At 43.2% G+C, this 26211-nt stretch overlaps 2 protein-coding genes and 1 non-coding gene across 3 annotated transcripts in view; 1 reads left to right on the forward strand and 2 right to left on the reverse strand.

The window, feature by feature from the left end:
- Positions 1–8088, forward strand: part of BUB1 (BUB1 mitotic checkpoint serine/threonine kinase) — a 32902-nt gene extending 24814 nt beyond the window's left edge. Inside the window, exons 17-23 of the mRNA XM_056853020.1 lie at positions 506–643; positions 2108–2223; positions 3825–3986; positions 4724–4881; positions 4973–5150; positions 5572–5678; positions 7893–8088. Coding sequence (XP_056708998.1) covers positions 506–643; positions 2108–2223; positions 3825–3986; positions 4724–4881; positions 4973–5150; positions 5572–5678; positions 7893–8088 — 1055 coding nt within the window. The remainder of the gene's footprint in view (positions 1–505; positions 644–2107; positions 2224–3824; positions 3987–4723; positions 4882–4972; positions 5151–5571; positions 5679–7892) is intronic.
- On the reverse strand, positions 2522–2596 carry TRNAS-UGA (transfer RNA serine (anticodon UGA)). Its single transcript has one exon. It is a non-coding gene; the product is annotated as a tRNA-Ser (tRNA).
- A 1279-nt stretch (positions 8089–9367) lies between the features above and the next one.
- Positions 9368–26211, reverse strand: part of LOC130480241 (two pore channel protein 1-like) — a 29276-nt gene continuing 12432 nt past the window's right edge. The window contains exons 6-18 of the mRNA XM_056852694.1: positions 24333–24434; positions 23221–23347; positions 21378–21579; positions 20519–20663; positions 20145–20330; positions 16007–16071; positions 15167–15254; positions 14827–14896; positions 13721–13940; positions 13341–13431; positions 12506–12619; positions 11442–11566; positions 9368–9614 (exon numbers count right to left, since the gene is read on the reverse strand). Of these exons, the coding sequence (XP_056708672.1) occupies positions 9469–9614; positions 11442–11566; positions 12506–12619; positions 13341–13431; positions 13721–13940; positions 14827–14896; positions 15167–15254; positions 16007–16071; positions 20145–20330; positions 20519–20663; positions 21378–21579; positions 23221–23347; positions 24333–24434 (1681 nt within the window). The 3' untranslated portion in view covers positions 9368–9468. The remainder of the gene's footprint in view (positions 9615–11441; positions 11567–12505; positions 12620–13340; positions 13432–13720; positions 13941–14826; positions 14897–15166; positions 15255–16006; positions 16072–20144; positions 20331–20518; positions 20664–21377; positions 21580–23220; positions 23348–24332; positions 24435–26211) is intronic.

The following is a 26211-nucleotide window of genomic DNA, read 5'->3' on the forward strand; positions in this document are numbered from 1 at the left end:
AGATCTGAATGCTAAAGTTGCCGACTTCAGGGCAACCTGTGCAGTCTTCCCTTGTCAGTTTTATCTTCTCAACAACCCTGTGAGGAAGGCTGAAAGAGTGACTTTTTCAAGGTCACCCAGTGAGCTTCAGGACTGAGTTTGGTTTTAAGCAGGTCTCCAAGTTGTAGTCCAGCACAGTTAGGTCACACTGCTAGTGGGTTGACTGGACTGCTAAAAGTCTCTTAGATGCACTGTCATAGTGGCTTTTCCATGTGGCCCCAAAAGCCCAGTGCCTCTGAAGGCAGGGTTTTTACGTGATTCCATGCTATTGGGGAGGGTGGGGGATTAAGTCTGATACCAGTTTTCCAGACCATATGATTGCACTAAGATTCAGCCCATCAGCCCCTCAGACTAATTATTTAAGCTTGACTTTTCAACAACTGAAAATGCATGTCTGTGAAAGGATCTTGTTTTTTTTTCTCCCCCTGGTTCTTGTCTATGACTTACCGTTTGTTCTTACATGAAGTAATTGAAAACCCTTGGGATGTCGGCTTAATTTGCCAGCTCCTGTCCGAGGTGACTAAACCAATAAGTGCCTACAAAAATACTTTTGAATGGGAATCAAACCTTCCAGTTCTGAAGCCGAAGGCGCAACTCAGATTGGGTAAGATGCACACACAGTGGTTACTTAGCTTGCTTCTGTAAGCTTGTTTGGGTGTGATGCGAACGGTGAAAGTGCTGAAAATGGATCCGTTTGGGTCCATTGAGTGTGTTCCAGGTGCAAAGGGGGGTAGGGAATCAGCAATTGAAGCTCAGCCTTAGTCTTGTTTGCATTCTGCAAGATTGGAGCCATTTTTGTTACTCCAAAGCCAACTTGGTGATGGTTATATAAATAGCTCAGCACGTACAATATATGTCCCTTGCATAGCACTGAAATTAATAACAGGGCTGTGCATTTTCTTGAGGAATACAGAATGTCTTAAGGGGTGTAGAATTCAAAATATGAAGGATCACCGCTCACACATAAGTTTAAAGCCAAGTTTCTCACCCTTATGGCTGTGGTGATATATTTGAAAGTATGTAGCCAATGCCTGCTCCGATCTCAAAAATCAGAGAGGAGGCTGACACCGATTTTCAAGTGGCTCTTGAGGGGTCTTCAGTGTTGTTACCCTACCTCAGGACTAGCAAAATAGTAAAAAAATGCATAATAAATTATGCAGCAGACATTGAGCAAATGTGGCCATTTTTGTGATAATTTAGACAGGCTTCAGACTTCAGTTTTTCTGGCATGGAATATGGCTTGCCTGGGCACAGAATTTCTATTTAAGAACTGAATACATGCTGCCCTGGCTAGAATAGGGCTTCATAATAATGTATTACTGAGCATGTAAAGGATGTATTTTATGTTGTTTGTGAATAGCTTGTTACCATTCCAGGAGACAAACCTAAGCCTTGAGTTCCATCGGACATGATATTGGATACCTGTATCCATCTTGGAAGGGGCGTGAAAGAGTAGAATGGACTATAGCACTTTGGAGTGGGGAGAGGGAATGTCATGGAATTATGGTTGCCAACTGGTCTAGAGAAAAATGTTTTGTCCCTTTAATACAGATTTGAAAGGGTTTTATTCACCAGGTGGTTATTTATCTCCATGCCATGAAAAGCTTCATTTGCCTGCCTCTATACATTAAGCCTCTGTTAAAGGGAAATTTTCCGCCATTTGGCAGCCCTGTGTAGAATGTTCCCTTACCATTGCCGTTTATAATTGGTGTGCTTTTTTTAAATTTGCAGGGAGTTTTACTTGGGAAACATTAAAAAGAAAAAATTACCCCACCTTTTTCCTCCATCTGAATTGGTGCAGTCTTTTTTACCATCTCTGTTGCTTGTGTAGACCAGATATAATGCTAGATTTAAAAAGATAAAGTAGCAAGCTACCTCTTCCCACATGCAATTTCTGTCTGACAAACACTATCTCATGTAGCAACTCAAAGCAATTTAACTCATGTTTCATGGAATTTATTTTGAGAATACTTTAAAAGGGTTGGAATGTTAACACCTGCCACTTAATGAAATGGATAATTTTTACTATGTTCTAATTCCCCCCCCCCTTCTTCCTAAACAACATCAGATTCTACGTCCTTCCATGTTGACTGTTTACTTGGAGAAGGGGCTTTTGCGCATGTCTATCAAGCCTCTATCCTTGGCATGGCCAACACAAGAAATTATCAGAAAGTAATATTGAAAGTAAGTGAGTTTGGTTCTAATTTTGAACTGCTTGCCTAAAACTACACTCTACTGCCGTAAAAGATCACTTTGAATAGTGCTGAATACTTTTTAATCTCTCTGTTCTAAAGTTGTTAGGAGTTCTTAGTTTTGGGCTACACATGGCTGCACTGGTTGTGGCGTTGTTACAAACATGAAACTGCCTTACACTTAAGAGTCAGGCCATTGGTCTGTTGAGGACAATATTGTCTACTCTGGCTGGTATTAGCCGTCAGGGTCTCAGGCAGAGATTGTTCCCCTAAGGCCTAATCCTTTTAAGTGGAGAAGCCAGGAATTGAACCTGGGACCTTCTGCATTCAAAACAGATTCTCTACCGCTGAGCCATGGCCCCTCCCTTGTAATGCACAGCTCGACAGCATACACAAGTAGATATCAATATGGTCATAAGCTGATCCAGATCTACATGTTTGCATGTTGCAAAGGGTTTTCTTAAAATACAATCATTGCACCTTGGCAGAAGATCCAGGATATACTAGAATTCATAGTACTGTTTTTGAGTTATTGTTTGTCCATCCATATTTTTCTTTCGGACTAGCACCCACACATTGGTCTCACATGCTTAGTTTAGACCTTGGGATCCACATGACCCTTAAATACCTGGGTTCCAGTGTAACATGCTGACTGCTAAAGCAACATGAATTAACTCCTACTTGCTCTCCCCTAAATTCCAGAGCGAGCCTGACCTTATAAACATGTATGCTTTGGCCTGGTTAGGTTGGGTGGGAAGGATCTTGGGTAAGGAAGGAACCAATCCAATTCCACTACTGGGTGCTCTTGCTAGTTATGGGATTTTTGTTAGTGACAGATACAATATGGGCATCATTCACCCACAGAAGTGTGACAGTGTCACAGTATAAGAAATGTTGGTTCTGGTTTGTTCTTATTTATATATCCTCAAGAACTAAAACTGGAATTTATCCAGAGGTAAAGGTATATTATGGCTATAGAAAACCTCCTGATTCTTAGAAAGCAAGCTAAAAATGAACCTGAGCTTCTGATGAGCATGACTGGAATCAAGTAACATCTTGCAGAAGTACAAGATATCCAGGATATAAGCTTTTGAGAATCAAAGCTCCCTTCATCAGATAGTTCTAATGTTTACTTCTTCTAATTTTTTACTAACTTCTGATGTTTACAAACTGCACAATTCAAGATCAACTGAAAAAATATTGAACAAAAAATCCTGAGCTGACATGATTTGGTCTATTGCACTGAAGAAGGATAATCTTCAGTTTTCTAATTTTCTGGCCATTTTAGGAACCTGTGGAATAACAGCATATCCTAAAGTTCTGTATGCCATTGTACAAGACTTTTGGGGCATGCTTTCACTTGGAACGAGATCTAGCCAGGCTGGAGGCAAGGAGTATTCTGCCTGGACACCTCAAAAATGTGAAGCTGACTATATCCTTTCTTATAACAAGCTACAGTGGTGAAAAGGCCTAGAGAAATATTCCATTGATACAAGATCTGTTTCAATAAATGGCTTCAAGACCTCGGTTTCACTAATTTTGGGGATAGTTATCTCCCCACATTAGTTCAAAGCCGAACCTTTTCTTTTGTAGGTACAGAAGCCTGCAAGCCCCTGGGAATTCTACATAGCAACTCAACTGACAGAAAGGCTTAAGCCAAGCCTGCGTCATCTTTTCATCCATTTCTATTCTGCTCACTTCTTCCGAAATGGAAGCATTTTAGTTGGGGAACTTTACGGTTATGGAACTTTGCTGGTAAGTATAGAAGAACTTGTCTAGAACTGGGTCTAAAAGGGCTGCCTACTCCCATATAAAACTACCCAACCACTGCAGTCATCTTTGGAGGGCCTGATTTGGATGCCATTTGACTCTGGCTTGGTGGCAACCTGGGAAAGGGCCTTCTCAGTCATGGCACCAAAATTATGGAATTCCCTCCCCAGGGAGATTCATCTGTCCCCCTCTATCATTGCCTTCCACTAGTGGGTCAAGACTTTTTTTGTTTTGTCTGGTGTTCCTTCACTGATTCTCATTGAACCTCCCTCCTGTTCACGCGTTTGTTTAGGTGCTGTTTTGTTTTGTATAGTAGATATTTATACGTGTTTTAATCTTACTTTAATGTTTTAAACGAGTACCCAGCTTGCTGGGGGTCAAGGGAAGATGACTGGGGAAGGCACTGGCAAACCACCCTGTAAAACAAAGTCTGCCTAGTAAACGTCGGGATGTGACGTCACCCCATGGGTCAGGAATGACCCGGTGCTTGCACAGGGGACCTTTACCTTTTTAATGTTTTAAATAGCATTCATGCGCAGCTTCCATGGATTTTAGTGGGGCTAAAGTAAGATAACTGCAGCTGAATTTCATGCATATTTTCTCAGAAAGCCCCATTGTTTTGAGTGGTTTACTCCTAGGTTAGGTGTGTAATAGGAATACAGAAATATTAATGTGTTTGGCTACATTATGTCTAAGCAATTTCTCCCCTGCTCTGTTTTTAGAACACCATAAATATATATAAAAAACTGCCAGAAAAGGTGATGCCCCAAGCGCTGGTTCTCTACTTTGCCATAAAAATTCTCCATATGGTTGAAGAGCTTCATAAGTGTGGAATCATTCATGGTGATGTTAAACCTGACAACTTTATCTTTGGTGAAAGGCAAGTATTTCACTTTTAAAAAATGAAAAGGAAACCCTGACTTGTCACATTGCCCTTGTTGGTACTAACCATCCTTCTTTTCGACACACAGATTTTTAGATGAGGACACATGTGATATAGACAGCGAATCTCATGGCTTGTCCATCATTGACTTTGGCCAAAGTATAGACATGAACTTGTTTCCTGAAGGAACTGTATTCACAGGGAAGTGTGAAACGTCTGGATTTCAGTGTGTTGAAATGTTGATGCACAAGCCATGGAATTACCAGGTACACGTGAATTACAAAGATTGTGTCTGCGTATAAAGACTTGTATAAATGGAGTTATTGTGGGAAGATTTTGGTGGCTGTGATATGCTTGCTGACTGCCTTAGTGTCACCTTCTGGAAAATAATTCATAATGGGACATAGTATTGTTCACCCATGGGAGGCAGCATGCCAAAATGCTAAAACTTGATATATATTTTAAAAAATTATATACCACTTTTCCGACAGACTCAAATATTGTTCTTACATTTCACTTCTCTTGTTGAGCCTGATCACTACTATTTGATGCTGGAAAGCTTTGTAAAAAAAACTTGAGAGGCAAGGGTATAGGTCCAAATGACACTTGAAGAATAAATACTTCATTCCTCCCTCCAAACTATAAACTTTCTACAGCTGTCCCCTTTTCTCCCTTTTATTTCTTCAGACTGATTATTTTGGAATTGCTGGAACGGTGTACTGTATGCTGCTTGGCACGTACATGAAAGTCAGCAATGAGCAAGGTGTATGGAAGCCAGAGGGTGTATTCAGGAGGTTGGTCTTCAAGTGTTTTTCAAATTTTCTACATTTCTAGTAACACTTTTCAACATTATATTTGCTGAAGAATCCCTGAGTATTGCAGGGCTAAGTAGGAAGGGGACATTGCCATTCTGCTAGCATAAGCGCATTACACAGTCACCTTCGGATCCAACCCCATTATGAACACTGAGGGACTTGGGCTTTAGGATGGAGTTAACAATTTTAAGGATGGTTTGTTTTTCTTCTTGTACCTCAGTTGTGTCTACCTGTGGTTTTCTAATTTATATGTATCCATTCAGATATAAAAAGATCTTCAGTTATACCTAAAACCAGGCTTATACAATCAGATACTTTAAAACCCAATAAGTGATTCTTCATTCTGTAGTTTACATAAGCCTAAAACCGACAAGCAGTAGCAAAACACCCACAGTTCCCAAATACTAACTATAAGATAAAATGAGAAGCATTCTTACCAACTTCCCAAGCAATCCAACTTGAAATAGCCTAGCGGGCCTCTCGCCATTGGAGTGTTCGCACAACTAGCCCCTCAGCAGAAGATCTCTGAATCAAGGATTCCTTCAGTTGGAGATATACACGTGGGCAGATTTGGCTCCAATATAATTATCCTTTGGATGAAAATGAGGCTGTATTATGTAGCAGGTGAGACTCTTAAGACACCTTTTCCTGGGCAGATCAGCCTAGTGAGCTGAAGGTTTTGCTTTCCTTTCGTGTCTTCACATAAATGTTGTTTGAATATTTGCATCAGGAGCATCTCTGTAGAATCCGTTTTGAATTTATTTGTATGGCCACCAGGAAGATATTTCTGGTACCCTCATGAATCCTTTAACACCTGATTTAAACTAAACCTTTGAAGTCTGGAAGTAACTGGAGGCCTCACTTCAAAAAGGATGTGGATAGAATGTAGTAGTGGGTGCAGAGGAGATCAACGAGGATGATCTGGGGCCTGGAGACTAAGCCCTATGAGGAAACTCCTGAGGGAGTTGGGAATGTTTATTCTGGAGAAGAGGAGGTTGAGGGGGGAACATGATTGCTGTCACTTAGAGGAGGGCACAGACCTGTTCCTGTTGGTAGCAGAAGATAGGACCTGCATGAATGGGTTTAAATTATCAGTGGAAAGATACCGGCTGGATATCAGGGAAAATTTTTTTACAGTAAGAGTTGTTCAACAGTGGAACTGGCTACCTAGTGAGGTGGTGAGCTCTTCCTCACTGGCAGTCTTCAAGCAGCGACTGGAGAAACACTTGTCAGGAGGCTCTAGGCTGATCCTGCATTGAGCAGGGGGTTGGACTAGATGGCCTGTATGGCCATTTACAACTCTATGATTCTAGATTACAGCAGCAAATTCTTGATACTTCCATTGCAATTTGAGGATCTAAAAAAACTGAAGATGAAATTTCAGTTCCTCTCCTCAAGAGGTAATGGCAGATTTGTAGGCCTTCTCTGGGACAGAAGTCTGCTGGGGGCAGGGGTCAAAACTGAACATGGCCCTGCTTTGCTCTCTGAGCGTAGCATTTTGAAGAGAGTCACAGGATGCAGTACTTGCTCAAGGGAGTGTAGCTTTGTAGCTGCCTTCTATTTTATTTATCTAAAACATTTCTATGCCACCTTTTCACCCAAATGGAGTCCCCAAGGTGGCAAACATCAAATGTTTCGATACTAAAACATATAAAATAAAGCATATATATATATATATATATATATATATATATATATATATATATATATGAGAATACACACACACACAACACACACAATAGTTCAATACATATAAACAGACATAGCACCAAAAACCAGGGTGGAGGCAATAACATTGGTGGTATGCCAAACAGGACAAAAAAGTCTTCACCTGCTGGCAGAAGACAATAGAGAGTGACAAATGAGTCTCCCTGGGCTGGGAGTTTCAAAGTTTTGGTACCACAATCAAGAAGGTCCTTTCTCAGGTTGCCACCTATCTAGCCGCAGGTGGCAGGGGCTCCCAGAGCAGGTCCTCTGAAGATGACTGGGGTGGACGGCTAGTTTCATATGGAAGGAGGAGGTCCTTCTAGTTACTCCAGGAATTATTGCCACAGAGTTAAAGGGGGGGAGTGAATGTTTTTTCTCGTCTGAGGGGGACCACCATTTGCCCTAGAAATGTTAACAGTGGGTATGGCATTTTGTATTAAGAGATAATTAAGTCAAGTCTTTTTGCCCTTATGCTTCCTTCTCCAGGATTCCACATGCAGAAGTTTGGAGAGATTTTTTCCACACTTTGCTGAACGTGCAAGACTGCAACCATCTGCCTTCTTTGGGATCTCTACGGGCAAGACTGAGAGACCTATTTCTGAGTACTTACGCTAGCAAAGTAAAGGTGCTCCGTAACAGGCTTGCAGTGTTGCTTGTGGAAAATAAACGTTCACGTAAATAAACTCAGAAATCCCAGACTCAACTGGAGAAATGGAATCTTGTACATTTCCTGTGAAGAGATTTTATCCAGGCTATAGCTTGGATAATGTCTGGCAAATTGTATGAAGTGGTTAAGATTAGATGATGGTTAATCTTGCAGTTTTAAATAAAAACAACCTTTTTAGAGCTTTGACACAAAAGGTCTTGCTGGAATAAGTTACGGCAGTCTTTAAGGTGCCATCAGAATTGTTTAATTTTACTGCTATAGATTAATGTAGCTACCCTTGTGGACTTACTACCTCTTGATGTTTTTTCTTGGAGATGTGAGGAAACAGATAAGTAGAAATCAAGGACAGGGCAATTGCTGTGAACAAACAGCCAGAAGAAGGGAAATAGGTGGGTTCTCCAGTTTTATTACTAACAATGAATTGCTAGTTAAGTCCTGCATGTTCCCTCTTAGATTGGGATCATCTGATACCCCCAAAGCCTGTGAAGTCGCCAAGGAATAAACACAACTGAGAATTGTTCTGTCAGATTTGGATTAGGATCATGGTCATGAGGGAAGGGGATGCAAGCTTCATGCACCCAATGGCTACATTTAAGTTTCCCCAGCAGGATGGTAGCAACTGTCCAGCTGCAGAGTAGTTTCCGAGTAAGGAACTTGTGGTACACATTTGATAAACGTGTCATAGCTGGTTCTTGTAGGTTATCCGGGCTGTGTAACCATGGTCTTGGTTACACAGCCCGGATAACCTACAAGAACCAATGAACTCTGACCGTGAAAGCCTTCGACAATAGTCTCATAGCTGTTTTAACCTTTACTGTATCAAGTCTGCTGCACTGAGACCTGCCTTTGAACACTTAACTGCTCATGTACACTTGTTCATGCTGTAACGTAAGCATGTACAGATAAGAAAAAAATGATATGTGCCCTACCCCTATTCCTGCTTTGCCTGAAATTCATCTATGAGATCAAGCGAGTATGCACAGCACTATGGTCTATACATAGCTTTTTATTTTCCCACATCTTGTTTTGTAATGCTTCCACAAAAAGTTGCTGGTTGTAGACAATGAGGTTACAAAGTACCAAAATGTACACAAGTTAATACTATGTTTTATGCCAAGAGTCTAGATAGAGTCAAAAATTTTGGACACATTCAATGTGCTTCCCTTTTTAACAAAAATACTGTATTTTTCATGATTTATATACATTATTTTTTTAAATGAGCACTACGGAATGTTTAATGCTTTGGAGGGAGAAGTCAGGGACCAGGGCAGCAATACCTCTTCAGTGGAAGTGGTAGATGGGCCTTGCAGTAAGTTTGAACATTGTACCGTGAGGTGCAGAGAGGTCTAGAAAACTGCTCCAGCCACTTCCAGTAATTTCCCTTCATTCTGAAGGTTATGCAGCATTGTCAAAGGTAGGGTTCTTCAGGTAAATATCATCTGCAGAAAGGTTTAAGATCTCATCCAGTGAAGGACCTTCTTCTTCTGGAGATATCTCTGCTTCAAACATGCGCTGGAGTAAAGCATCCACTGTCCTGTATCCTGGGGAAAAAGATCCATCAAAGTTTCTCATTGTGTGGCTGACTATAAATGGATGGGGGTCTCTTACTTGAAAGAGTCACGTCCTCACTAATACACACCATGTAGATAGAATCATGATTCACCTGTGTTAACCAGTCCTGCAAAGTCTGGATATAAATATACAGGTCATTCAGCTGCCTAGAGAAGTCTAATTCTTTCCCTTCTAGTTTTGAGAACTTATCTTCAGTTTGGGAATTGTCTTGTGGGCTTCTTCAGGGTGCAATTTCCCCCCCTGTGTTATTCAACCTCTATGTAAAGAAAGCCTTTAGAATAAATAATTTGTAGCTTTGGAAATGAATACCATGATACCCAGCTTTCCATCCCTCTATCAAAATCTCCCAGTGATGCAATAGAGGTCCTGAGACATTGCCTGACTGATGTGGTTGAATGGCTGAAAGCAAGTAATTGAAGCTAAACCCAGACAAGATGGAAGTGATGGTGGGTGGGAAGGCAGATATCTTGAGACTCCAGTCAGAGGTAGCTAGGTGGAACATGCATATCACTCCCATTCTGCAGTCACTCCATCAGCTGCCCATCAATTACTGGGCTCATTCAAAGTATTGACTATCACATACCAAGCCCTTCATGGGCTTGATCCCTCTTATGTGCAGGACCACCTCCCTATGCACCACCATGACAACTTCACTCATCCTAGCAAGGCCTTCCGCATGTACCATCCTACAAATGGGCAAAATCAATAACCACTCATACTCATGCATTCTTTGATGTGGCCCCCACTTTATGGATTGACCTCCCTGAGGAGGTCAGGAAGGCTACTCTCCTGACTCTGCAAACTATGCAAAACGGAATTATTCAAGAGAGTTTTTTGCACAGGTAAATAGAACAGTTACTGAAATGGTCAGAATGTTGCATTGATAAATGGAGAAGGACTAACCTACGCCACTATTGCTACCTAATACTAAGTTCAACAGTTTCCATATCTAGATACTTTCTATACCACTAAATGTATCATGTTTAGAAGTTCATGCGTTTAGATTTCTGTAGTCCAAACCCTATTGTATTGGATGTCCCATCCTGTTGATTGTACTTGACTTACGCTTATGTAATCTGCCTTGAATCTCAGTGAGAAAGGTGGACCAAAAAAGCCTATTGTTATGAGACCTGGTACCTTAAATTTTATTTTCACTGCAAAAATAAGATTTGTGAAAACAGATGCAGTACTGCACGTAGGTAGCAGTAATGGTCAAGTGTGTTAACATACAAGAGGCCTGCATTGCAAAAGAGGGTGGGTAGGAAAAGAGGTAAAAGATGCAGACCCATGCTTCTTTCAGTGAGCCTGTTCTACCTTTTTCTTGCTGCTTCACATATCTCAAATGTTCTTCCATTCTGGGGGAAAGGAGTATGACTAACATCTATTTGTAGCAGTTAAAAGATGAGACAGAGCCATGGAAAACATAGCCATAAGTGTGGAATAGTAGTTGGAGTGTCAGACTAGGATCCGGAGGACCCAGGTTTGAATCCCCACTCTGCAGGTTGCTACTCACACTTGCTCATCTAAACCTAGCCCACAGGATTTTTGGGAGAATAAACTAGAGAATATGTGGCTTATAAAACTTTTAAATATGGTGAGAGTTGGAACTAATCTCAAATGTTTGGGCATTTGAGCAGATGGTTACTACTACGCTTGCCTTTTAAAAAATCTAGATATTGCACCAAAGATGGTCACCATTCATGCCCCCCAATACTCTTCAATCAATAGACATTCTCCTTAAAAATTACAGCATGTGAAAGATTCCAAACAGGGCTTTCTTGACAGCATATACTCACTTTTTGAAGCAATTTTGAACATCAGCCCTTTAGGTTTCTTCTTTGTTATTGTCCCCTCTTCACCTCCAAGGTCATTTTCACTGGTTTCCATGTTGTCTACTAGTTTGCCATCCAGTAGTTCTTCCCTAAAAATCCACCCATCAAGGAATCATGAGACTTACCAGCCTTCTTGATACATTTTCTCCAAAGGCTGGAGGTTAGTTATTTGCCATTTGGCATTACCTACTCTCCCATTCTTCTTCCACTCATTACAAAGTTATCAGAGGGAAGAGTTTTTAAAAAAATGTTTGAGCCTGTTTGAGGTAGCACAACTGGCTCCCAGCTACCCCTTGGTATTTATTTGCCCTTTAACAAAAACATGACGGTTGCATGAACTTTTACTAACATGTAATTTAAGTTATCCTGACAGCACATTTCTGCAACAAGTTATAGTCATTTTGTAGAGTAACTTGGATTCTGTTATTTATAAGGCCCATAAAGTTCATACAAATGCTGAAGAGATTGGTAGTGCCTCCTCATCATGAAGAATGGGGTAAAGATCTGAGGCCCACCCATTACAGCCAGGTAGAGAAAAGAGATAACAGTTGGGAAGGGATGGCAAAGGAAACCAAGGACCCAAAGTGCCCTCCCACTGTCATGGCATGACAAACAGCTGCTTGTGCTGTGAACCAAACCTGCCGGTCCTTTTAATACCACAGAAACTGCATCCAAGTCATGCTGAAATGAACTTAGCTTTCAGGCTATGGCTAAGTAACCCCTTTTCCTGTAGGCTGAGAGTGCTGCCCCCATGAAGACATAAAAAAAAAAAAAAAATCAGTCACCAACAATGTGGCTGTTATCCCCAGCAACTAAAGCAGCTGTGAGCAATAGCTATTAAAAACCATTGCTTATGAGAAGGTTTAGATCATGAGATATGGAAAGAGGACAGGGACCCCAGTACAGATTCATACATAGCCAAGTTAACCTGGGAGTGGGATCAGATCTGATTTCACACATGGCAACTAGGCACAACCAGAAGTTACTCAACTATCACTGGCATTGGGAGCAGAGAGATGTTTACTTACTCCTGGATTCCTACACCGAGTTCTTGGATTTTCTTTTCGATGGCAGTTTCTACTTCGCTCTTTTCAAGGGAATATTCCACAAAAAAAGCTTCCAGAATAAATGCTACAAAGATGCTAAAAATCAAGTCAAGATGTGTGGAACATTGCATTGTATTTAACATTTGCCCATTCTTCTTTCCCTCCCCATTCCCACAGTAAATGCATGAAAGATTTCCTGGCCTGCACAATTTGTATCATTCACATATTACAAACCAAAAACTCAGATTTAAAAAACATGAGTACAGATGGCCATATGTTTGCATGATACCTTAATCCCAAACATGCTTAGGGATGCTCAAACTGCCACCAGTTCGGCTCACCAGTAACAAGCAGAAAGCCAACTTTCTGACTGGCTGTTTGTGCCTGTGTCCCAGGCCTTTCAGGGATGAAGGGAGAAGCTTGTGGGGGAGAAAAGCTGGTTCTCAACTGATCAGTCTCTCCGAGTCCTTATCTTGCGGGAACGTGGGATGTTGGGGCGGGGAGAAAAAAAACTAATGGTGTCTGTCCTGCTCCTAGATAGAACAGTAGCGATCGGCTTCACATCTGACAGTTTCTGTCCCCAGCCCTGCATGGGGGTCCGAAGTGATCAGCCTCTATCCTCCCTATTGCAAATGGGGAGGTGAGAAGCTGATCTGTTCCTCCCCTCCAAGATGTGACAGGGAGAGGGAAGCGAATCCCATTGCTTCTCTCCTTTCCCCTCCAAGCCAGTAATTACAAGTATATACACAGCATTAAACAATGTGCACAATAAAAATATCCTCTCAGGCCAACTAATCAAAATCAGCACAGGACTTACTTAATAATCATAATAACCACGACGATATGAAAGATGATGAAGTACAGTTTCGCAGCCTGATGAGTCACAAGGGCAAATCCACTGGCAAGGAGTACAAAGTTAAGGTCTACAAAAAAGAGAGAGAGAAGCACTGCACACATTTAGATGCTGTTCAGAACCTTTAAAGGTTTTGAACTAAAGTGAGTGACGATGAAGGTACAAAGACTATCACCTGCCTCCCATTCTCCCCCAAGAGCACTTCTGAGCCCCATCTGTTCTGGGAAAGCAGTGGATCAAGCACATGCTGCTTGGCTAAGGGTGGACGGGCCTGGTTTTGCTAACCTTTCAGTCCCTTCCAAATCTTTTTTTTTTAATAACATTTGTATGTCTACAAAGGATATCATGCCACTGGTTGACAACCGTGAGTTCCATTAGGACAATGAAAGAGGACACAATGTCATTGAAGTTGTTCTTGCAATATTTGGAATGAGCAAATGCAGAGTCCTTTAGAGAGGGGTTTCCGCAGTATGAGGCATGCTGCGCGGTGGTGTTTCCAGCAAAGAACTGGACCTTCCCATGGAAAATTTCCATCCCAACAATGGCAAAGATATAATATACCACCTAACAGGAAAGAGAAGGACATCTATTTACCATGGGCATATCGCATATTAAACATACAGTAGATATGTCAAGGATTAGTAAGGTCAGTCCGCATTACTGAGCAGATGAGGTATTTGACCACTTCTCTGGCTTATCTGCCCCAAGAAGCTAATCACTGAACACCTTAACCTTCTAACAACTTGGGATGCCACTACAGCTATCTGCACACATATAATTCTAGGTACCATTGAAGCTGCATACAAAGCATCAACCCACATTTACTCTGTGGGAAGCACACCAAGTCCTTCATACTTTTTCCTGTGTCTTTGAGGGAACACAACAGAAGTTAAGGTGGGAACAGAAGCATGGACTTCTCTACTTCCTATGCATGTATGGCCCTGTTTTCCTTCTGCCCTCCACCAGAGAGCATGTCTCTGCATCCCATACTGAAATAATAGTTTTATAGTCCACAAGGACTATATAACTCAGTGGCAGAGCAAATGTTTTTTGCATGCAGAAAGTTCAAGGTTCAGTTCCTAGCATCTGCAATCAAAAAGTTATTGGACAGGAGGGCTGAAAAATCATTTGCTTGGTTGAAACTGGAAACAGCCATTGTCATTTGGAGCAGATGATACTAGATGGAGCAAGCCATGTTAAGGTTCCATACAGTCACATGACTTTTCCCTGAGAGGAAAGTAGCTTTTTAGATTTGTCTTTCAAAAAGAGGAAAGAATAGTACTGAAGAGATTCAGCCTTCTGGAAAATGCAGCATTTTTTATTTTTTTTTACACAATGCTGTGACACGTGACCATAAGCAAACAATTGCTAAATTGATTTGTCAAAGTCATACAGGATGGAGCCTCAACCTTCTTTAGTTTAGGATTAAGTTAAATGAGAAGTTGCTCACCAGAGCCAACCCACCAAAGGTCAGCATTGTAGGTACAATGTTTATGAGCGTATTCATGATCACACGGAACCTAAAAGAGAACACAATGGAAGAGATCTGGCACAAAATGCACTGTGCAAAAAATGTATTTTCACTTCACTGGAATATCTTTCTGTTATAAAGCTACAGCTGGTAATTTAAACAGGAAAGCAGCAAGAGGAAATACATGGGAAGAATTCTAGCTGATGTTCCCCCCCACCCCATTCATTCAACTGTGTCTTACTAAAAGTAACTAATTCAGTTACTCCTCTACACTCTGAGTCTGCACATAGCTGTTATTGCAGAGCTAACGAACAACTACCTTTGTATACTGTCGATAATCCGTATGAGCCTAAGAACTCGCAGAATGAACACGATGTCCAGTACTTGTTGGCTGTTGTATACAGTCACTGAGGAGGAAAAAGAAAAAAAGGATGTCATGTGACGTCCTCCCCAGTTGCCCATATGTTTGACCAATCTTATCTCAATGTCAGTGAGAAATCTTCCCTCTTACCTTATAGCCAGTAGAAAAGAGCAAGAGTCCAGTAGCACCTTAAAGACTAACAACATTTCTGGCGGGGTATGAGCTTCCATGAGCTATAGCTCACTTCTTCAGATACAGCGAGAATGTGATCGTGACCTTATAGCCAGACATTCTAATTTAGTGCACATTAAGTTCTGTTCTTATTTGAATCCCTATTGTATTCTAGGAGAGGAAGTCTAGGACCCTGGAGCAAAGATTCCTCTACTCAATGGATGGAAGCCCAGAGACATGGCACCTCCTACCACACCTGGCATTCAGCTCTGCTCCCTACCCAACCTCTCTCAGCATCTTTTCTAACTCACTCAGGGAACCACATGGAATCATAGTGTATTAAATTGTACGCTATATTTAAATAGCTGCTTTGAGCCAGACCTAGTCTGGAAGAGCAGCCTAAAAATCCAATCAATCAATATTTAGATTGCAATAGTTTTGGTGACAAATGAATTTTGGGGGGGGGGGGAAACTGTTCTAAGTTGTTCCAATCATGACGACCAGGATATAAATTCCATGCCCTCCTGTGGAAGAGGCTGCTCCAGAGACTGGTTTATGGAGAGTTTTCATCTTGCTCACTGCATACGTCCCCACAGAAAAAGATCTGGACACAAATGCAGGGCTTACCTGATTTAAGTGTAGTGTTGAGCACTGTCGCTATCAAGGCAGAAATAATGATAAAAGTATCAAACCTAGGAAGGAGGGGGTGACATGTTAGAGAAAGTGTGGCAACAATACTTTGAGCCCCCTGCCTTAACAGTCCAGATGTAACAGGGAAGGCTGGGAAAGAAGGTTGTCTGAAATCAGCTGGGTTGGGGCACAGTGTTTTCAGACTCTTCCTGGCCCCATGGGAGGGACCACTGTTTATGTTGCGCCCTTGTGTTGCCCAGCCAATGCTTCTCTGTCAGTGATTCTCAAAGGGCAAGAGCTTAGCCCTTCCCCTATTCACAGCTGATCCCCTGCATCTTTCCCCCACTCTCCCCACCAGTTGCTCTTTGCTCAGGGTACCAGACCAATACTGGACAGGAAACACTAGTCTAGAATCCCAATGTTTGTATAGCGAAGCTAGGGAAAGCAACAGGTGAGGGGGGAAAGGTTAAGCAAAACATCTCATCTTGAAGCTACTTAAAAAGGTAAAGGTCCCCTGTGCAAGCACCTGGTCATTCCTGACCCATGGGGTGACATCTCATCCCGACGTTTCCTAGGCAGAATTTGTTTTACGGGGTGGTTTGCCAGTGCCTTCCCCAGTCATCTTCCCTTTACCCCCAGCAAGCTGGATACTCATTTGACCGACCTCGGAAGGTTGGAAGGCTGAGTCAACCTTGAGCCGGCTACCTGAAACCAACTTCCATCAGGATCAAACTCAGGTCATGAGCAGAGCTTGGACTGCAGTACTGCAGCTTACCACTCTGCGCCACAGGGCTCCTTCTACAAATGGCGGTAGGAGATTCAGTGAAATGTGGTTCCAGCCTTAGTGACACACAGCTGTGGGTTCAAGCTTCAAAGCGTCTGCACAACTCAACCCACTGTTGCATGCAGCCTGCCTCTCCTGGAATGTGGCTTGCCAGATGCTCAACAACCCTCCTGTTTTTGTAGTCTCAAGCAACTTCAAACAGAGTCCTTACCTGGGCCACCATACATAGGTGACCCTTCACCTGTGGGCCACTCATTATGCATACTTCATGCACATAGCACTAAGTCGCTGAATTTGAGCAGTTTCACATAGTTTTTTTAATTATTATTAAGTACTGCTTTCTCCAAGTTTTCTAGTTTTAGATACTAGGGACGCAAGATGAAGGGCCCGGAGCCTTTCACATAAACAAGATTCAAAGTTCAGGTCTTGGTATCTCCAGCTGAAAAAAAAGATTTGAGATGACAGGATGGGAAAGATCTCACCTTGGAGAGCACCTGCCAGTTAGCAAGAGCAGACCAAAATGGGTTAGATAAACCCAATATTTGACTCTGTATGAGGAAACATCATACATCCACTTTGCCAAGAAACACATCCAGTCTGCTGAAATTCGCATACCACCAACTAGCAATATGAATATTTAACCACCAATCCTGCCATCACTTTGATTTCCCCCCCCCCAAATGTGCGCCTTTAGATTCTCCGCTGGAGAGGCGCGGGCTGTCATTTAAACTCATCTGCGCCTCCCAGCTGGGAGGCTCAGATGAGTTTAAAGGGCAGCCCGCCCCCCTTCAGCGGGCTCCGCTGGAGAGGCTCGGGCTGCCCTTTAAACTGATCTGAGCCTCCCAGCTGGGAGGCGCAGGTCAGTTTAAAGGGCAGCCCGTGCCTCTCCAGCAGAGCCCGCTGAAGGGGGGCGGGCTGCCCTTTAAACTGACCTGCGCCTCCCAGCTGGGAGGCTCAGATCAGTTTAAAGGGTAGCCCGCGCCTTTCAGCGGGCTCCCCTGATGGGGGGCCGAATTTGCCGAATTTATTCACGAACTCCCGAACTCGCTGAATTCGGCCCCCCCGGTTGCTTTTGAGTTCGGATCCGTCCGAACAGAAAATCACCGAATCAGGGGAAATTCGGTTGATTTTCAGTTCGGACCGAACCGAATTGACAGCCCTAGTTGTGACATTCACATTTATCCGTATACTTTAGATGATTTGCAAGCCATTTAGCTGAATCTTGCCCAGGTTTAGTTATCTAGTAGTAAAGTTACTTAATGCTTAAAACATCTGGCGGGGGGAGGGGAGGAACACCACATACAGCCAAAGTCAGAAAACTGTCTGATACTCATGATGTCTTTAGTTTAAGGAATGAAAAAAATGCTGCATTGGGACATAGACCCGTGTTGGTGAACCTATGGAATGCGTGCCGCAGCTAGCACACCGAGCCCTCTCTGTGGGCACGCGCGACCCGTCGCGTCTGACTAGGGCTGTGCCATGTTGCCGTGGTGAGGGTGCTGAGGGCGGTGCTCCTTCTCCCCAAGCCCATGTTCCCCATGCCTGTGCTGGGGGTTTTTATATGGGAAAAAAACAAGGTGTAATTTTTTTGGTGCAGTGGTTGGACTAGGATCTGGGAGGCCCAGATTCGAATCCCCACTCTGCCATCAAAGATTGCTGGGTAATCTTGGACCGGTCACACAAACTCAACCTAACCTAGCTCACAAGGTTGTTGTGAGGATAAAATGAAAGAGAGGAGAATGATGCAAGTTGCTTTAGGGCCCCCATAAGGGAGAAAGGCAGTGTACAAATGAAGTTAAAAAAAAGATAAATAAGACCAATCCCAACCTTTCCCCCAAGCTGAGGCCCTCAGCATCTAGCCAGCCTGCAGCTGACAGCAGAGGGAAGGCTGATAGTGATTCGACCCCTCCCCTTGGCTGAACTCCCAAATTATATTATGTAGTAACTTTGCATGAAGAACTTCAGGCTTTTTCTTCTGACAGAGGAGTTGGGACAAAGTATGCATTCAATTTTTTGTGTGACAAAAATTAAGAGCCCATACATTTCACATGGTCCTAGGCTTGGTATCACATCCAATCAGGCCATGACAGTGAGAAGAACAGCTTCCCTTCCTGTCCATTATGTCTAGGGTTGCCAAGTGCCCGGTGGTGGTGGGTAAAATCCCGGCAATCCACCGGGCTGCCCACCGACCAGCTGAGGGCTGGCGGCCAAAACACATGCATGCGCGACACACCTACGTCACTTCAGGGTTTACCTGGAAGTGACGCGGACGCTCTAGCAACCTCCACAGAAACTCTATGGAAACCATAGAGTTTCGGCAGAGATTGATAGTGTCTGCTTTGCTTCCGAGTAAACCTGGAAGTGACATAGGCGCGTTGTGTGGGACACGCACACGCATTGCAGCAGGCGTGCAGGCGCATCACACCAGGCACGCACACACCACACGCTGCAGAAAAGCTCCCGTCAATGGAGCTACAGGACCTGGTAAGCCTAATTATGTCCCAACCTCAGATGGCTGGCATCATAGTGGAAATATGGCTGACCAAATGCTCCTTGCTCTATGGGGCTGTGCTCCAATGGCACCAGTTTATCTCCACATGACTCTTTCCTTCTGTGCCAGGCCCTAGAGATTCTACTTTGAAAACAGCAATAATCATGAATGACATTAGTACCTTACATAGCCACAGACTACAGCAGTAAACCAAGTTCATCTGTCAAGTGAATTTGACCTCAGCAGCATATAGGGCGGCACACCTCATGAGCTTTGGTCTCCTTTTGTGTTAGTGGTATTATTAGTACTAATGCATTTGCTTCCATTACAGTGGGAAACATTCACATCTTTTGCTCTCTGCTGACCATCCTAGTCTCGAAAACCAGGCATAGGGGAAATAAATGTAACAGACAAAATATGTTCATTTGTCCCCCTGCCACGGTATCGGATTCACTAATGAATGCAACAAATGGCATTTCTTTGATTTGTTTTCCCCATTAGGTTGGAAGTGAGTGCACATCGCTACTTGGACATTAAAAACACCAAATACAAGAAGGGTGCATGGCAAATCATCTAACTAACTCAGTGCAGAGGTGTAGAGCGCCTTTCCCATCCCATTATGAACATGTATGAAGCTGCCTTACACTGAATCAGCCCACTGGCCCATCAAGGTCAGTCTTGTCTAGTCTGACTGGCAATGGCTCTCCAAGGTCTTGGGTAGAGGTCCTTCACATCACCTACGTCTGTGGTCCTTCTGATTGGAGATGCCCAGGTTTGAACATGAGACCTTCTGCCTGCCAAGCAGAGGCTCCACCACTGAGCCACGGCCCCTCCCCTGAACAGGTGAAGGCTGTACTCACCAGTTCCAGAACTGGTTCCTTGCAAAAAAGGTTCTGGGTTCATAGGTGTACAGCTTCAGGAGGATCTCAACTATGTACAGAGAAAGGAACACCCACTCTGCATATGAGATAAATGGATTTTTCTCATCCAGAGCTATGAAGACTGCATTAATAAGTATGATTACATCATACATCCAAACGAATCCCCTGCAGGAGAATGAGACAGATTTGTGAAAAGTCCTCCGAAGTATTTTCTCAAAGTTTAACATTCGTCTTTTTAAAAACCAAGCAGCTGCTCAGCTCTCTGCCATCCGAACAGTCACTCGGGCAGGTAGGGGGATTCTGCCACTGACCATCAGGGGCCGCTTGCAAAAAGAGAATCGTTACAGACTTACTTGTGCTGAACTATACTGCGTATGCAGAGGCTGGAAGCAGAGTTGTACACATGCGGAAACCAGATTGCGAGGGGGTGACTACGGAGCTTCATCGTAATCACCTGTATATTCAGAAGATCAGCCAGACGGACAAAAGATTTTTTGTCTGCAATGCATAAGCATAGGATAAACAGAACTTAGAAAGCATCTTGTACCAGTACTTTTGCAACACTCGACTAACAGTAGCCCATATCCAACAAGATATTATAAGCTATGGCCATTGTGGGAGAGCTGACTTGCAGCCCGCTGCTGTTCTAAACAGAGTGCTCTGGGTGAATATACACACAACACAAGTCATGGTTTTAAGTAGGATCCTCATTAAAATGAGCATTTCAGACTGTAAGTAGCAAAAAACATTTTTGAATGGTCCCCTCCCTAATATGCTCTGCAAGATAAAATCGAGTACAGTAGAAAAACAGCTGAGCTAATTGGCTTTCTCTGAGCCTGATGCTTCCCCCCCGCCCCACACACACAGGGAATATGTTCCTCAGTTTTAAGGAGTATAGTCCATTCTACAACCTCAGGACTTCACCTCCATCTCACTAGGCCAAACGAACAATTTATGTACATATCATGGGTATATCATAATGGGAGAATTCAGCCCCTGCCCCCACTTCTACCTTGCTCCACATTCGAAAGTTTTTTTTTTTTTTTTAACACAAGTAGCACAGGACTGCTTTTAGGCTATGGAGCTCTTTGAAGTACTTGTTCTTCCTTGAATGAGACATGACTCCCTACTGCTTCTCATTCTTCCCCATTCCTGGCAACTTCAGCTTCTATCTGGCTGGCTCAGGTGATCTGTCAGTCTGGTGCTACTTACCCACGTGGCCTTTTTGTTCTTCGTCAGATATCCTTAACAGAAGTTCTCGATGAGACGTGCTGATGTCAGGAGCCACCAGTTTGATCAAACTCTTCCACTTGTCCTCTTTGACAACAAACTCCGTTCCCTCCTTGATCTTCAATAGGTTGAAGGCTTCTATCATCTTGCGACGCTTCATGTAAACAAGTTTACGGATCTCATTCTGAAGAACATAAAAGTTATCACTTTAAAAGAGCCCCTTTACAAGGTGGTTCATAAGAATGCTTCAATGTTAAGGGATAATGTTTCTTACAATGTCTACATAGGTCAACATTTCCTAGACTTTTGACACACTGAGTGCAAATATTTTTCTGGATCTAAATTGGAGGACGAGGCATTTCCTAGGTAAGCTTCCAGATCACTAGGCAGGTGTCCCCTCACAACTGGAGGGTAGTCCTGTTCATAGTGGCTCTTAGTATCCCTCCTTCTCCTTTGCAGGATCAATCATGGCTTAGAGATGAAACCATGCTTTATCTTTAGGTTGCAAGGAGTGAATGGGAACTCATTGTTGCATGGGGCATCTCCACTGTGGAAAAGCACAGAGTGACAAATGGACCAACATGGAGCCTCATTTTTCAAGGCATTCACCACCTCCTCCTGTAGCACACCAATATGGCCTAGGACACCGTTTGGGAACGGCAGACATCACAAGAGGTCTTGCAAGAAAAGTTAGTAGTTTTTAGGGATGCACAAACTTTTCCCATGATAAAATCTTAAAGCTGCATATTAGATTTTGTAGAATAGTTTTGCAAACACAGAATTAAAGGGAACAGCATGATATGTACTGACAATGAATTGAGGTGATTAGTAGCCTTTGTACAGGGGTGCCAAGGAAGATATCCATCCAGCAACCTTTCCCACACTCTGAAACAGCTAGAGAGTTTACATGTTAGCACAATGCGAAAGAAGGACAGCATTCAGATTGCTAAAAGCATTCACAATAGCATCTGAGGCTGATTCATCTCACAGCAGAAGTCCAGTGATCACAGGAGGACACTACTACCAACACTACCTGGACACACAAATCAGACAATTAGTCTGTCAAGGTTGGTACTTTCTACTCTAATTGGCAGCAGCTCTCCAGGGCCTCAGGCAGAGGTCTTTCATACCACCTACTACCTAATCCTTTTAACTGGAGATGCCAGGAATTGAACCTGAGACCTTCTGCATAACAGGTAAATGCTCTAACAAAGAGCCACAGCTTCAACCCAACTGCTAGTACATCAACAATGCTGTGCCATTCTAATCTGTCAGGCTAGTGTTGCAGTTTCATTCAAAGTAAAAAGTGGGGGCGGGGACCATCACAAGCCAAGGTTTTTGTTTTGAAAAGTGGAAAGTTTGCATTTATTTATCTCCTCCTTTTCTTCCAAATGGGGACCCAAAACAACTTAGATTTTTCTAACCATCAACCTGTGAGGTAGGCTGAAAATTACTCACTGTCAGTCTTCAAGCAGCAGCTGGACAAACACTTGTCAGGGATACTCTAGGTTGACCCTGCATTGAGCAGGGGATTGGACTAGATGGCCTGTATGGCCCCTTCCAACTCTATGATTCTAGCCCAAGATCATCCAGCAAGCCTCCATGGCAGAATGGGGATTTGAACCTGGGTCTCCCAGGATCCTACTCCCACATTCTAGCCACGATGCCACATTGATTTCAAATTTGGCTAACAATGATTAGGCAGCAACCTTATCCGTAGCCTCCATAGCAGCTACTGGGAACTACTGTTCCACAGGGAGATACCTTTCCACCACTGTCATAAAACAAACCCAGAATGTGCTTCCTTTCCTCATGCAGAACTTACTTTTAAGTGTTTCCTGTAGTTGTTGTACACCACAGCCAAGAAGACGGACATAAAGATGTAGGTGTTGATAATCACATAGGTTATGAAAAACAAGCAGTACCACCCACTGAAATTGTAAGCTGGCATCCTGCAGGACAGAAAACAGCAGTTACGAAAAGTACTACTGAAAATGCTTGCAGCTTTGTTGCTCAAGGTACTACTGAATTCCATGGAAGTGCTTCCCAAGAGTAGGGGCCAGGAGGATGAGCCGTGGTCCAGAAAGTCTCTGGTTCAACTGGCTAAGGGGGCTTCAAGAAGCCATTCTCACTCAGCCTCGTCTGTAACAGAGATATACTGGCCTACTTTACAGGGCTGTTTAAGAATAAAGATAACATGGAGCACTTTGATCTCTGAAAGCACTATATAACCACCTAGTATTCTGCAGTGGGTACGTGAGTTCACTCCACACTTAACAGGCTCACAGGGCCAGTTGCTGTCAGGGCCTTGTATGTAGCCAGACACCAGCAGTCTTTTCATCTGGTGGTTTTCCCCATGGTTTGGGTGCTGAACTGTGAAGTGTTTTTCCTCCAAGCTTCCTCACTGCCTTGCTGTACATTTGTTCCCTTTACGTGTTTTCCTTATTATTTCTCTATGCTTTCTCAAACTACCTTTGATCCAATCTGAGAAAGCACAGTGAGGTATCCACAGGAAAAAAAATGCTCCTTACATAAACCCATGAAGTTGCCTTATACTGAATTGATCATTGGTCCATCAAAGTCAGTATTGACTACTCAAATGGTCAGAGGCTCTCTAGGGTTTCAGGCTGAGGTCTTTTGCATCACCTACCTCCTGATCCTTTTTATAGCTGGAGATGTCTGGGATCGAACCTGGGACCTTCTGCATGCCGAGGATATGCTCTAACTCTGAGTGACAGCCCCTCCCCAGAGAAATATCAAGACAGAACATGGATTTGCAGAGAGTCAACCAAAGGGTAACGGCACTTTCAGATTACCATGTCAATAAGGTCAAAGAGTTCCTTCCTCTGCTGAAAAGAGTCCCACTGCTACAAATCTACATTTCATCGATTTATGCTAGAAGGAAAAATCTAGCGCCTGAACAGGGGATATACGTACATGACATCGGGACTATTTGCCGTGGTCACCAGCACATACATATCAAAAACGATGTTCAGGTAATCTGTAAAATATGGCAAGCCCTCCACTGTCTTCAGATTCCTAAGCAGCAAAGGAAACAAATGCGAAGGGGTCAAGGCCAGCTGTGTAAGAGATTGTTCAGAGCTACTCTCACAAGAGGCTTTCCACATGCACTGTTTGTCCCCCTTCTGGTGTGTGCTGCTGCTGCAGAGGTGACAGAGATGGAAGAGACAGCATCTGTTCTCCTATATCTCCAGACAGCACCCTAGAAAGAAAAGACCCCACAGAACCACACTCAGCACTGTCCCCATCCCACTTTAGCCCTTTGCCAGAAGGCTGTCTCCTGCTCTTCCTCCAAGGCATTCACAGAAGCTTACGCCAAATGTGTGGGTCATTTTTTTAAAAAGCCAGAGAGGTCATTTAATGGCTACAAGATCAACTAAGCCTGTCTACACACCATTATGGAAGTGTTTGTCATAACTAGCCAGATGATTATAAAAGCAAGCAAGCGCGCCCCCCATCCCAGCAGCACAAGAGTTTAGGAGAAGGATCTGGAAATTTATACACACATACAAACTGGCAGCCAGCAAGGAATATGGAGAGGAAAAGAGGGAGAAGAGACCAGTTTAGAAAATCCAACCCCTCAAGATCTCGCAGAGGCTTTAGCAGGCTAATTTCACACGTACACCTTTCATTTAAAAGGCTGTTGAATATTCTACCCATTCTGGAGCATTTTCTGTCTTCATCAGGCCATTTTTTCTCTCTTTTGCTAATTTACAAAGCAGATTTTTCTACATATCCAGGCAGAGTCCCCAAAACCTGCAGAGAACCCACCTTATTGGTCGGTGTTGAGTGGCTACCATCATCCACAGGGCTGCCAGCCATTGTACTATTGGATACAGCAGTAGGCATGACAGGAGTTAGTCTGGAGGTAAGTGGTGATATTTGTGCCTAGTAAAGAACTGTCATGGACTTATATCCCCTTCCCTCCCGCCATTCACAAAGACCACTGGCTGGCTACTCACCAGCTGGTTGGAGGGTTCCATGTCTCCAGACTTCGCTAAACCCCAAATAAGAGCTGCTGTGTTTGGCTGTGGGCTAATGAGAAGATAGAAGGGCCATTCTACCTGACCTGCTACCCTCTCAGTATCTGGGGCTAGAAACTACATTACCTTTGACACCCATTTTGTGCTACACCAGGGAGAAGATGAAGAAGAGTAGGTGTCTCAGCCACCCTAGTTATACGCCCAACAATGATGTATCATATAGAGCTCCTCTTTCTCACTCTGTATTATTTACTTCCAACTGGTTATTAATATTTCATGGGTAACAGTTATGTGATAAAATGAATGCTGATGGAATTGTTCAAAATGTTTTATCCCACCTATCAAAGAATACCAGACAACTACCAATAGAGTTTAAGTAAAAAAAAATCAAATACCTCAAAAACCTGACAAACATAATTAAACCAAACCACAGCAGGCAACTAAAATCATGACACATTTTCAAACATCAGAAAACAGACAGCTCAGCCCCAGCCAAAGTCTACAATTTCTCCAGCCTAAAATGCTCTCCTCCAGCTGCTTTTAGCCTGGGAGATGGGAAGAGAAGACATAATGCAGTCTTCTCACATACAGATGGACTAAGTGCAATCTGGGAGGGCCATTTTCAACTGGGGAAATGAGGAACAGGAAAAGTTAATGCCCTTTTCCAGAACTGGAGCCTCAAACCATAGTCTCTACACTCTCTCTTACACACACAGAGCAGCAGCAGCTTTTTACACCTAAGTTACACCTAGGAGGCTCTTCTCATGGATCTCCAGCATCACATGTAAGTTGGCCCCCAAAAGCAGCTTTTC

Source organism: Euleptes europaea, chromosome 7, assembly GCF_029931775.1.
Source record: "Euleptes europaea isolate rEulEur1 chromosome 7, rEulEur1.hap1, whole genome shotgun sequence".
Classification (NCBI taxonomy): domain Eukaryota; kingdom Metazoa; phylum Chordata; class Lepidosauria; order Squamata; family Sphaerodactylidae; genus Euleptes; species Euleptes europaea.